Source organism: Neophocaena asiaeorientalis, unplaced genomic scaffold (genome assembly GCF_003031525.2).
Source record: "Neophocaena asiaeorientalis asiaeorientalis breed wild unplaced genomic scaffold, Neophocaena_asiaeorientalis_V1.1 scaffold142, whole genome shotgun sequence".
Taxonomy (NCBI): Eukaryota; Metazoa; Chordata; class Mammalia; order Artiodactyla; family Phocoenidae; genus Neophocaena; species Neophocaena asiaeorientalis.
The window spans coordinates 1,983,335-1,997,512 of NW_020174563.1; the positions used below are offsets into that span (position 1 = coordinate 1,983,335).

At 39.7% G+C, this 14,178-nt stretch overlaps 1 protein-coding gene across 2 annotated transcripts in view; it reads right to left on the reverse strand.

Annotated features, from left to right (window-relative positions):
• TTC39C (tetratricopeptide repeat domain 39C) overlaps positions 1–14,178 on the reverse strand; it is a 103,223-nt gene that overhangs the window by 45,197 nt on the left and 43,848 nt on the right. For both annotated transcript variants that reach the window (XM_024757916.1, XM_024757915.1), the window contains exons 2-4: positions 8,713–8,761; positions 7,207–7,335; positions 4,826–4,940 (exon numbers count right to left, since the gene is read on the reverse strand). In XM_024757916.1, the coding sequence (XP_024613684.1) occupies positions 4,826–4,940; positions 7,207–7,335; positions 8,713–8,761 (293 nt within the window). The remainder of the gene's footprint in view (positions 1–4,825; positions 4,941–7,206; positions 7,336–8,712; positions 8,762–14,178) is intronic.

Consider the following 14,178-nt stretch of genomic DNA (forward strand, 5'->3'; position numbering starts at 1 on the left):
TTCCACTAAAATGTTCCTGGAATAAATTTTTTAAAATTTTTTTTTTTTTTTTTTTTTTTTTTATCAGGGATTGTGTCTGGTGAGAGGCCCTACCATAGCATTCTGTCTGTTTGCCTGTCCTGGATGAGGCTGGTTAGTCCTATAATGGAAGGGAAGTTCAGCCTTGGCTTCCTTGTGACCCACATAACAGACTTCAGAAGAAAAAAAAAAGATGATTTGGTTTTCACTAGTCAGCCCATCTCCTCATTATTACTTTTATCCCCAGTCAACAGACTTCTGATAGACTCACTTCTCCAGTCCCAACTATTCTTGGGGCTTCCTAGGGCTCAGTATCATGCATCTCATTCCTGAACATCACCCTTCCTCCATCCCTCTCTTTAATTCACATTTATGTACACACCATGTGTTAGGCAAAGGCAGCATATCAGGTGCCAGGGACACAGAGAAGACAACGGACTTCCATTCTCTATAACCCTGCTCAGGTTCAGGATTAGGGATCCTTGACCTTCCCAACAGAGTTGAGGAATTGCTCATTCCTTGTGCAACCTCTCCGACTAACTTACATGTCTAGTGGTGAAAGTATCACTCTGAATGAGAACTTATTTAGTCCCCTTTCTCCCCCACTAAACTCTCAGTAGCCTCAGGGCAAGAGCTACATCTCATTCATCTCTAGACCATTAGCATCTATCACCTTCCAGAATCTGACACATAGTAAATGCTCAATAAATGTGGAGAAAAATAAAAAGATAGCAGGTAGACACAGTCCCTGCCCTCAAGAAGTTTCCCATCTGTTACTGTGGGCAGACATGTAAATACAGATGTGTACAGTTGTGTGACAACTGCTCTAACTGGCTATGCACAGGGTCCAAGCAGAGTAACAGAGGCTGTATGATGAAGTCAGTGAGGAAGGAGAACATGAAGGGAGTAGACCCAGGCTGCACCTGGGGAGGCACAAGAGAAAGACAAAAGGGGTTCCAAACCGAGAGGACAGCGCACACCAAGGCCCAAGGCGGCAGGGCCTCAGAGACCTGCAGTCAGCCCTGCCGAGCTAGAGGCGGTGGCGGCGAGGTAGGGGGCAGGTTCTTCCATGCCACCCGAGGAAGGAATCTGCACTATTCCTTGTAGGCGATGTTGCAGAACAGCTAAGTGTCTGAAGCACAGGTGTAGCAAGGTTTAGAAAGAGCGCTCCAGGGGCATCGTAGAGAATGTGGCCTCGGGTTTCTGGGCCATTGGGAGGCTGGTGGTTCATGTGATCAAATGAAGGTGAAGGGAAAACTGTGAGTGCTAGGAATTCAGATATGAAATAAGAAGCCCACAGCTCAGGTCCTGGTTCTGTCATCCCTGTGTAAACCTGTTCAACCTCAAACAAATCATCCAGCGTCAATGGCCTCACCTGTGAAACAAGGAAAACCCAATCTCATTTGAGGAAAACGTACTGAGCGTATGTTATTGCCAAGAATAGTAAGACATGGGGCTGATCTTCAAGCCCAAAGGAAATACAGGAAACACAAACAAGGTGCCAAAAGCCATCAAGTCGGTTTAAAAATAAATACTTTTTGTTACTAAAGTAATTCACATGTGCTCACTGCAAAAAACAACAGCAACAACAAAGGCCTTTGGATAATAGAGTAAATTAAAAAGTAGTACAGGAGGGACTTCTCTGGTGGTCCAGTGGTAAAGAACCTGCCTTCCAATGCAGGGGACATGGGTTCGATCCCTGGTCCGGGAACTAAGATCCCACATGCCGTGGGGCAACTAAGACCTCATGCCCCAACTACTGAGCTCACGCACCTCAACAAGAGCCCGTGCACCACAACTACTGAGCCCACCCACCCTGGAGCCTGCACACCACAACTAGAGAAGAGAAGAGGAACAAAAAACCCGCACGCCACAACTAGAGAGAAGCCCACGCATCACAACGAAGAGCCCAAGCGTCACAGTGAAAGATCCCGCATGCCTCAACCAAAAAGATCCCGCGTGCTGCAACTAAGACCCAACGCAGCCAAAAATAAATAAAATAAATAAGTAATAAATAAATCTTTTAAAAAAATAGTATAGGAAAATAGAGAGAGAGGATGGGGTAATTCCCTATAAAGAAATTCAAATGAGACAAAACACAGGAGCTTTTTCGAAAGTCAGAAGGACTAACACATTCACACAGACTCACTCCTACCTGGAGCTCAGGTGAGTGTGTACCCACCCACACCCACTTCTGGGCCACCTAATCAAGGGGTGGGGGAGGACCACCTACAACAAACATCTCCAAGGAGGGGTTGTTCCAAAACAACTATCCATCAACAAAGTTAAGAAACGGATCCCAACAAAGAGTAAATTTTTCATAGCTTTATAACCTAGAGGGTTTCTGAAAGGCAAATGAAGCACATTTTTAGTTATGTCTGTTTGTTTGAGACAAATACTGAGCTGTTCATAAAGCAAATGACCATTACATGTGTTTATTAGAACCTGAGGTTTTCATGTCTGTCAATTTCCTTTCACTATCAATATTACATTCAATAAATTATACGGCATCAGGAAGAACCAAGAGTGCTGTTAAAAATCTATGATATGTAAAGCAACTATACTCCAATAAAAATTACTTAAGTAGGGCTTCCCTGGTGGCTCAGTGGTTGAGAGTCTGCCTGCCGATGCAGGGGACACGGGTTCGTGCCCCGGTCCGGGAGCATCCCGCATGCCGCGGAGCAGCTGGGCCCGTGAACCATGGCCGCTGGGCCTGCGCGTCAGGAGCCTGTGCTCCACGACGGGAGAGGCCACAACAGTGAGAGGCCCGCGTACCGCAAAAAAAAAAATTACTAAAGTAAACAAAACACAAAAAAATCTATGATAAACAGGATTAAATAGCTGATTAATATCAACTTTTTAGGAGAACAGGAAAAGGTCACGAAGGTAATTTGTGAAGGGAATAGAGTTTATGGGTAAAATATAAAATTAAGTTCCGCTTCACTAAAACAACAACAAAAAGCAAAGCAAAGAACATGGGAATGTCCAAGAGAAATTGGTTAAATAATTATGGCACATTCACATGATAAATTAATGCTTTTAAAATTATATTTTGAAACTGTGAGCTATAGGAAAAATATGTGAATTATAACCTAAAAGGGAAAAGTAGGATACAAAACACCACAGATCCAATTTTTTAAAGAAAGAGAAAGAGAAAAACAGAACATTTGCAATCAAGAGTGATTTTCTCCAGGTAGTAAGATTAGAAATGACCTGCTTTTTCGTTATTTTATATTTTCCAAATTTTCTAAAGCAATATTTAGTAATTTTACAATCAGAGTAATTTTAAAAATAAACAGTACTAACTAATGATTCTGAATTTCATGAGGGCAGGGACCATGGCCTGGATTTGCTCATGGAACACAGTGCTTAGCATTGTATGTGCTCTATCATTATTTATTGAATGGACCCATGAATAAACATGTGAAGGACAGATTAATATAAAGTTTCCCCGATATCCTTTACCCTGATTCCCCAAACATTTTACTACATTTGATTTATCCTTTTCTCTCCACAGGTATTTTCTTAATGGCTAAAATTAGGTCCTTAGAAAAGTCCTTGAGCCTCAGGAAAAAGTAGTCCAAGATCACAGAAAACACCAGAGCTCCTATCTTGACCAAAGAGGTCCAGCTCTTCCCGCTACTCTTTTACATATACGTTGAGTGTGGCACTCCAAATGGGGGATTTTACATCACTGTGTTATAGAAAATTCACATGAGCTTTGAGCCCTCAACCATATAAGTAAGATAGTCATTGGGAGAGTCCTGAGATGAGACTTAAAGAGAAAAAAAAAATTGGATCAAAAGGAAAAGACACAGTACAACCATAAAACACATTTTAAAAGAAGATAATTACAAAAAAAAAAAAAGAGAGAAGATAATTACTAGGAAGCCCACATTTTGGAGGTCACAATAAAAGTTAATTCTACTTCTGACTTGAGCCAAAGAGAAGAAACAAAGAAACCTCAAGTATGAGATGGAGACAGAGAGAGACAAGAAAGAAAAAAAAGGGACAGGAAAATTGGCTGCCGGTAATCCAGAAAGAAAAGTGTATGTTACGACTTAGCAGAAACATACCCTTTTTCATCTCAGGTTTGGAAGAAAATGCTTTTCTCAGTGTGAATTTTAGTCAATTTCCTTTTTGAATTTTCACTCTTTCAAGTAAATCCTATCTACCAAAGAGGCAGGTTTCTGCCATCAGCATCAGAGACATAAAACCACATAAAAGGAAGAATTAGTGTCAAAGTGAATCTTACAGCGAGCTCTGAGAGCCTCAATTCCAGTCTATGCCACTCAAGATATTAAAGCTACAAAATCCTGGAAAACATCTGTCTTGGGCAAACTAAGTAAGAAATCAGTTTATATTCCTCATTAAGGGTTGTGAAAATGTAAGTCATTCAAGTACCTTAGCAAGTCTTTAGTACGCACTCAGGCCTTCAATAACAATTTTCTGAGTAACTTAAATTGGTTATATTTCACTTTAAAGGGTTATTATCACAACTTGATTCCCACAAGGAAAAAAAAAACATCAATCTAAGGCACTGGTAATATCTCTAAGTATGACAGACTATCTGGATACAAGAGGACGAAACAGATTTTGGAACTAAAACTTCTCTACCAAACACACATTAAGCACTTGTGGTTTCAATTTCTCAAGTAATAAATCAGGATCACGTCCCAAAGAGATGCCACATGTTTTCAAAGACTGAAATACGAGGTGTTCTCAATAAATAAATTAATTAATAAAAGGTATTACCAATTGTGTCCACTGGATAGCAAAAGCCATTAAAAACAATGCTTCAGCATACCTGACAATTCTTGCTTTACAAACGAGAGCACAGCCAAGTAAACTTGACAGTCAGCTATGATTATCTGCCTCTGAAGCCGGTCAACCATAGAGGGGGTGGATTTTCGGACATCAACCTGTTTGGCGGGAAGAAAGTACACACCAATAAATCACACCCAAGAACAATATTCCTTCCAAACTATTACTTTATTGTGCAACACAATTTCACGCAGGGAGTGTGAAACAGCAGGTGCTGAAATCCAAGACCAAATTTACACTCTGAGCCTGGTAGTTCTATCCTCCCCCATTAAGTCCAGCTTTATTTTGTTAACAATACATTGATGAAGAGGCTTGTAACTCAAAGACAAATACTCTAAATTACAGACACTGAGTTCATGGGAAACATGAAAGCCCACACACAACTTCAGAGTTTTACCTTTTTGAAAACAACATAAGTTCTTACTTATCCAAAATAAAAAATCACTGAAGGTACAAAACGTTGCCCCAGGTAAACAACCCGAAAAGCCACTTTGCGGCCATCTGCCTTCAGGAAGGACCTATAGTATTAGGGTTCATTCCTTTGGTGCACACAACCGAGATGTGAGGGTTGGAAACTGATTGGAAACTGATTACATGTTAGTTAAGGAGAAAACACCCTGGAATTAAAAATTATCTTTGAATGAGTCACAAATTGAACTTGAAATTTAAGTCATAATCTCTAAAGTTGACTACCTCTATAAAATATGAAAAAGTAAAACCCCACTTTTTAATAAGATTTTGGTTTTCATCGTAAAGAATGCTAAACGAAGAAAATTCGCTCTGAAATGTAACAGTGCATTCCTAAACTTGAACAAAATAGGTTAGTTTTCATATGCTTTCACAGTGATATAAGAAATGACAGGATTTTTCCAAATATGACAAAAGTATACATAGTATACATGACAAAATGGCTGGCTTCTCTTTTTTCTAGATTAGCAGAATTCACCATGGTCACTGTTGTTCCTGATCCAGCACCCACTACCCTGTTTGCTTAAGCAAATGTCAATCTATTGATGCTTCTGTTTTCTCTGCTTGTAAGAACATCTACTCTGCAAGGCTGTTGGAAGGGCTAATGAGATACTGTATGTGAAAATGCTTTTTAAATTGCAAGGACCCATTACAAATGTTGATTATTAACGTATGTGCTGGGCCTGGTACTAGATACTGAGCACAGACATGTAAATTAGCTTACAGTCTAATGAGGGAACGCTGACACCCATGTAATGCAGTAAATGCTCTGAAGGATGAAGCACAAGGAACTATGGGAACCTGTAGGAGACACACTAATAGGCTTGGGGGCTCAGACAAGAGTCTCTGGAGAAAATGACATCTAGGAAGAACTAAAGAATGGATATGAACCAGGTCAAGAGGCAGACGAATGTTCCAGGCAGAGGAGAAGTCAGTGACAAGTCAGCTACATTAAGGAGTTTGGATTTTAGTGCAATGGCAGTGGTAGGGGGCGGGGACACTGAAAATGAAATCAGCGATGTATAATTCACATCTTAGTGACTGTATTTTGGAGAAGAATTACAGAACAGTGAGCCTGGAGGCAGAAACGCCAGTGAGGGTTTGTCTTAGGCAAGTGGAGATAGTGGCTGGCCCAGTGCATTGGCAGGGAAAGTAGATGAATTCAGGACGTATTTAACAAAGAGTCAACGGGACTTGGTCACTGACTGATGTACAGTTTGGAGAAACGAGAAATCAAGGAGAACTGTGGCTCTTCTGGAGTGTCAGGAGACAGTACTCTGGGCCCATCAGTGGCTTCCTCATGGCTGACACCATAAGCAAGAGCAGAGGTGAAGCCACCTGGAGTGACATAAAGGAGCAAAAATGACAGGTGGCTTTTCCTGACTGTAACCGACAGACTGGTTTGTCAACTAAACAAGTGACACATGTGACTCCCCTGGGTGCTCCAGAAACATCAGAGGTAGGAGGATGCCTCTCAAAGTCTAGAACTTTTGCACTGAAAGGTGAAGAAAAATCAGGAAAAGTGGATTATGATATCATTGTGACTTTATTTATAACCAAAGGCTGGGAAGCCCTGGGCTTTAAACGGAGGTAACAGCTAAATTCCTGAATTATGCCAATGCAACGTATCTGAAATACATATATGAAAACCTACAAAAGCCCTTGCAGCATGGTGCACTGTGGAAGAAGATAATTTTAAGATACCAAAAGAATATGCACTGAAAAGCTCTAATGATTAAAGGGGGTTCTATTGCTTTAAGAAACACGCTTTACATAATCAAAAGCTGTAAGAAACATTTAGTGCTTTAGCCATGTTCTAAACACCAAAAACCAAGTAAATAAACAATGTTCTAAGCAAGCAGCACATAGTTCATAACTTAAAGACATAGTACTTACATTCTTCTTAATTTTATTCTTGATTGTTTCAATTACTCCAACCTCTTCACTTTCACACAGCTTTTCTGTGGTTTTTAAGTCATCACATGCCAACTGCATTTTTTCTTCCTCAAATGTCATCATGGCATTCTTCCAAGAAAGAAATAAGGAAAGAATGAATCAGTAAGTGTCTGAGATTTTAGGCCAATTTATTACAACACAACTCCAAACTAGGGGGGAAAAACCATCTAAATGATTTATTGACAGTAAAAGAATCAGAATGTTACAGCATACCCTATGCATTAAAAAAAAAACAAACTATCATCTCAATATGAAATAAGAACATACCTCTATTACACCAGCATGAAAAAATGTATGGTAACAAATGTCCTTGCAATTACTGTTCTACATTTTTTTTGTTATTAAACACAGTAACAAAAAAATTATACGATTTCTGACTGGTCCACTTAATTCAGTTTTTAGAACACAGCCTCACTGAAAGCACTTTCTACCCACGCACGGATCCCTGGGTTCATCAAGGACAGCACAAAACGCTAATGAAACATCAGCTAGTAGGTACTACTTTGAAAATTATCAATTATCAATCTTTTCAGGGACAGCAACTCCAACGGGCTCACTTTTAAAGAACTCATTTTTTATTGTCCCCAGTGAAAAATTCCACTGACAGCTTGTTTCCAAGCACCTGATCCTGGTAGATTTTTTCAGGTCACATTTGACTGGTAGAAATGATCCCTTGCTTTGTGACCACCAAGAGGGGTGGGATAGGGAGGGTGGGAGGGAGGCACAAGAGGGAGGGGATATGGGGATATATGTATACGTATAGCTGATTCACTTCGTTATACAGCAGAAACTAACACACCATTATAAAGCAATTATACTCCAATAAAGATGTTTTTTAAAAAAATCATCCCTTCTTTGCTGAAAACCTGCTACTTTCTCCCAGAAGAACTGAGGTTTCTGAGATGAACAGGCTACAAGGGCAGAGACAGGACACCAGGTTCTTGGAAGGACCTAATTAAAGGCATCCAATTTTCTACATTGCCCAATTTATTTTAAAACCTAACTGCAACCTGTTCTCTCAATTCCTAAATATTAATATTCAAAAATGCAAAAGTAACTGATAAACTTTAAATCTGCTAATTTAACCTGTCTTCTGATCCACATTTATTCAATAATTTTAAAGCAAACCTTTATTATCCAAAGTCTTTTTTTTTCTTTTCAACTCTAATGCATTTTTAATTTTTGGAAAGGTCTTTCAATTATATTTTTATTTTAAAAAGGATTTTGGTTGGAAAAAATATAATGCTGTAGAAGATATAGGCATTTAATCTTTAAAATTAGGGAAGGGTATCTCATAAGTGTTGGTTAATAGGCAAAAATTTTATTCCAGTTTTAAACTCTAAAAGGTCTTCTACAATAGTGTATCTCTACAGCAGGTAACCACTAAAAGACATACATTATGTATTTGTTTCCCTCCCACCAAAACCTCTTCCCACATAAACTTACCAAAAAACTGACAAAGCTGGCTCCAAAACTCATTAATGGGCTACGATTTCTGTTAAGAAAACAAAATAATTTTTATTGTGAAATTTTATTTTAAAAGCATTTGACATATCAGGATCACTATATATTCCCAATAATTGGACAGAAGTCGTTAAGGTCTTCAAGCCAAATTAAATTACCCTAAGAAAAAGTAAAAGAGGCAAGAAGTTCACAGGTCTGTCCACCAGGATAGAATCTCCCCCCGCACCTGATTCTTCAAAGCAAAGAGAACAAGGAAGTCACATTATAATTGACATTGCTTTAGTAAACCAGTCCAACGTCTGAAAACACGTGGCTAAAGGAAGATGATTAATATTCTTTTTTTTTAATTTTTATTTTTTTTTTTTGTGCACGCCACATGTGGGATCTTAGTTCCCCGACCAGGGATTGAACCCACAGCCCGGGCAGTGGAAGTGCAGAGTCTTAACCACTGGACCGTCAGGGAAGTCCAATATTCATTTTTTGTTTAATTTTTATAAATTTTAAAAATTGAAGTATAGTTGATTTACAATGTTTCAGGTGTACAGCAAAGTGATTCACTTCTATGTATATTCTTTTTCAGATTGTTTTCCAGTATAGGTTATTACAAGATATTGAATATAGTTCCCTGTGCTATACAAGTCCTTGTTATCTATTTTATATGTAGTAGTATGTATCTGTTAATCCCAAATTCCTGATTTATCCCCCCCCTTCCCCATTTGGTAGCCATAAATTTGTTTTCTATGTCTGTGAGTCTATTTCTCTTTTGCAAATAAGTTCATTTGTACCGTTTTTTAGATTCCACATACAAGCGACATCATGATATTAATATTCATTTTTTTAATGCAAAACATGTTCAAAACTTTCCACACATAAATTAAGTATTATTTTCAGAGTAGATCAAAGAGTTTTACCACTAAGTCAGACCTGGCAAACTCACTTATCCCATCCAAAGAACTTTAAGAATACCTCCCTGGAGTCAGTCATCACCCTGCTGTAATATACAATCATTATCCAATTTTATATGTAAACCAAAAATATGAAGCCAAGTCAAAGTAATACTAATTCAAAGAATATAAAAATATAAACATTCTGCTTCAAATTCACAACCAGTACAAAAATCCAAGTCTCTGTAGATGGCACTAAAAGGGAAAGCAAGTTGTAACTGCCTTCTTAAAAATAATTGTACTGCTTTTGTTATTATGTAAATAATATATGGTCATTATTTTAAAAAAGCCAAGAACAATGTATTTAGTCAATCCCCTACCGGAAATTTAGTTTAAGTCCAAGGTGACCATGTGTGTATTTGGTGGAGGTGTGTATGGGAAGAAGGGAGTGTACATTTAGATGGATATATGCATACGTACGTACACACATATACCGCACGCTCAGATGAACATCTTTGTACATGTAATTTGCAAGGAGTCCAGATGTATTTTTGGGATAAACTGCTAGAGGTAGCACTGCAGGGTCAAGTGGAATGCACATCCGTTTTCCTCTTGGATGGTGGGGGTTATGTTGGGGGCAGGGGCAGGGATCAGGAACTCAAATGATTTGGAATGTTAACCCTCTGCTACAATTTTTTTCCATCTGCTTGGGACCTACTCAAACTCTACAGTGAAGAAGAGCTTGTTTACCCCCACTGCATATTAAACCTCCAAGAATTAGGAAGGTATCGTGACGGGTGAAGAATCCCACACCAGCACTCACACCCGTGAACCAGCTCCAACAGCACCTCCGCAAGCACGCGGCCCAGGCTCCATCCTCCCAACTCTGCACCTGATCAGACGTCAGTTCTCCACTCCAGGGCTCTCCCCGGATGTGCCATTACAGGCTTCTACCCGCTACATTATAACCTGGGTTGTGTATGAAGGTCCCCTCTAGAATGCTCTTTTCTGCCTCTTCTCCCTCACCATTATTCCTTACACACAGCAGGCATCCAACAAACATGAATCAGTGAAGGAATGAAAGAGCTCCGCCTTTCAGGAACGTTTCAATCAAGAGCTGATCAGCCCAGCTTCCCCGTCTCTGCCCGCTCCGCGCTTACACCTTAGCCATTAGCCATCTGAGAAATGAAAAGATGCTGAATCGAGGGCCTAGTGTTGCTACATTTGCTTCTTGTTCTGGACTAAAATTAGGTTTCTGAGAGCCCAGGCTATTAATGATTCATGATGCCCTCGCCTAGCCCTTAGTACTTCACATACTATCTTCTCATTTAAGTGACAAATCAGCCCAAGAGAAACATTTTTCCCTCCTTGAGGTACTGTCTCCATAAACCCCAGGGCACCTGGGTGCATTAGCCACTCGATAATGAACTGACAGGGAAGCAGGAATCCTCATGCTGCACGTTACCTGGTGCTGTAAGAGCTTCATCTAACAAGGTTCACTTGTTTCCTTCACCTGATTTTATTTTTTTAACTCAACATGACCCAGATGATCCTACATTAACTCACCTCCTCTAAATCAATTGCAGCCCACACATGTGTTTCCACATAAAACGTATTCAATTTGGAGATTTGGGAATGTTTCCAAAGAGTACAAGGATCATTACTTCAATCAACACTGATGCTGGGGGGATCATTACTTCAACACCGATGCAGGGGGCGGAGAAGGAAGAGGCTCACACTGGGAACCAATGACCAGCACAAGGGTGGAGGCGGGGAGCGAGGTATCAGGTAAAGGTTGAGTATAAAGGTAAGCATTAGAACCAAAAGACAAACCTTTCTAAATACCAGAAGTTACATAAAGGGGATGGGGGGCAAGTGAAATAGACCACATCGTGAAAACCTCACTTATTTAAAAGAAGGGAGGATCTAAATTCATATACATACATGCGATATCGAAAAAAATAATGGTAAGTTAACCCATAAACATGTTTTTTAATGGATACCTACAAAGTGAGGGAGGGACAGGGAAGAAGAAACAAGGATAGAAACGAACCTTCTTTGTATATACCTCTTGTTTTGTAGATCTGACTTTGGAACCATGTAAATACTGTATGTCATAATATCAAATTTTAATAATGCGATCCCTAAACATTCAAATGTAAAGTGAATTACATGTACCTAAATGCCAACCCAATTGGTAAAATAACCACACAGAGTAGAAGTATTCCAAACGACTTTAAAATACAGTAATCTGACAGCACATCCCTATTATGAAATACCCTTAAAAAGACCCCACAAGACTGCAAAACAAATTTTTGTTTTCAGTAATCATATTTTTACCAGTCAAGTTGGTACCATTATTCTACAGCTGTTGGGTATGTAGTTTGTGATAAAACAATGCCTAATTACGTTGGTGGGTTTTGTTTTGTTTTTGTTTTTTTTGCGGTACGCGGGCCTCCCACCGCTGTGGCCCCTCCCGTTGCGGAGCACAGGCTCCGGACGCGCAGGCTCAGCGGCCATGGCTCACGGGCCCAGCCGCTCCGCGGCATGTGGGATCCTCCCGGACCGGGGCACGAACCCGTGTCCCCTGCATCGGCAGGCGGACTCTCAACCACTGCGCAACCAGGGAAGCCCACGTTGGTGTTTTTTGAAACCAAGGATTTTGTGCACAGGAAAAAGGATAAAGTTAATTCAAAGCCTAGAAACAATGACCACCCAGTAGTATTCAGCATGGTCCGGCACCCTCTCTAAATACATTAAGTAAAAGATCCACAAAGGGATGGCTAATTCAAGCTCAGGGGCAAGAAATGTTCAACAGCCTTGAGCACTGTGTTATAACAGAAAGCAAGGAAGTTTAAAAACTACATTAGGCTCTTGAAGAGGTTCAAGCCAAAGATGTAACAATTTGATCACCAATGAGGTAAAAACAGCAATGGATTGAAATATCAAATAATTTAAAACTGTAAATTCATAATGATACTTTTTAGTTAAAAAACAACTCACTGGTTGCCTATGGAGGATCCTAGAGAACCAATTCATTATTTTGAAAACTGTTAAAAAAGGGGAAAGAATAGCATTTACCACACCTTTTCTCAGAGTAACCAATCCGATGTGGGGTGGATCTCTTTAAAAAATGTCCTGGGCTAATAAATGAAAAGCAAATGACAGAATCAGAGTACCTTGTTTTGTAGCTGCTCCTAATCAATTAATGGATACAGACAGTGATCATAAAGACAGGGGACAATATTAAACTGACACCATCAGCAAAATCCAAGCTGTGGGAGATTCTACAGGACAAAGATGCTAGTTTCTTCAACAACAATAAAAAAAATATAAGAGTCAAAAGAGACTGAAAGGGAGCTTGTAAAATATATATAAAACAACTGGGACATAAGAGACATAAAACAACAAATATCCTACATGTAACCACAGACATATACATAAACACATATATACACATACACTAGCAACAATTAGAAAGCGAAACTTTAAAAATTATCTTTCACAATAGCATGAAAATATTAATAGCTAAGGGTAACTAACAAAAATGTGCAACCCTTCTTCACTGAAAACTCAAGACATTACTAAGGAAAATGAAAACTCTAAATCAGCATTTTGCAACAGTGGCATTCTTAATATTTGGGGCCAGATAATTTTGTTGGGTGTGGGGGTGGGCTGCACTGTGCACTGTAGGATGTTGAGTAGCATCTCTGTCCTCTACCTACATGATGACAGGAGCACAAGCCCCTGCCTCCGCCCACCCCACCCCCCAAGGTGTGACAACCAAAATGTCTCTAGACACTGCCAAATGTCCTACCGGGGCAAAATCAACCCTGGTTGTGAACCAGTAACCTAAATAACGAGATATACAATTCTTATGGATTGGAAGACTCATTACTGCTGAGATATTATCTTCTCCCATGCATCTCTCCAATGCAATCTCAAGCAAAATCCCGGTGTGTGTGTGTGTGTGTGTGTGTGTGTGTGTGTGTGTGTGTGTGTGTGTGTGTTGACAGGTTGATTCTAAAATCTACATGGAAAAGCAAAATACTTAGAATGGCCAAATCAAATTTAAAGAAGACCAACAAAGCTGGAGGCCTACATTACCCAATATCAAAACTTAATTAAAATTAAGCATTCCTGGTCACTCATAAGAGACTGAAAAAGGCAAATACACATATCAAACAAAGAGCTCATCTTGAGAATACATAAAGAACACCCATGAATCGGTACAAAATGACTGGCAACCCAGTTAAAAAAAAAAAAAAAAAGGGCAAAAGTCTTAATAGGCACTTCACAAGAGAGGACATCCAAAACTTAATAAGCATATTAAGAAGTGCTGAAAAGCACTCATTATCAGGGAAATACAAACTAAAACCAAAATGAGGCACCACTATATGCTTATCAGACTGGCCACAGTTACAAGGATTGATAATACCAAGTGGTAACGAGGCTGTGGAGTAACTGAGTCCCAAACACTGCTTAGCACAATCTACTAAAGCTGTGCGCCTGCTCCACTAAAACTCATCCACGTGCCCGATCTACTGAGCACATGCCAAGCGAC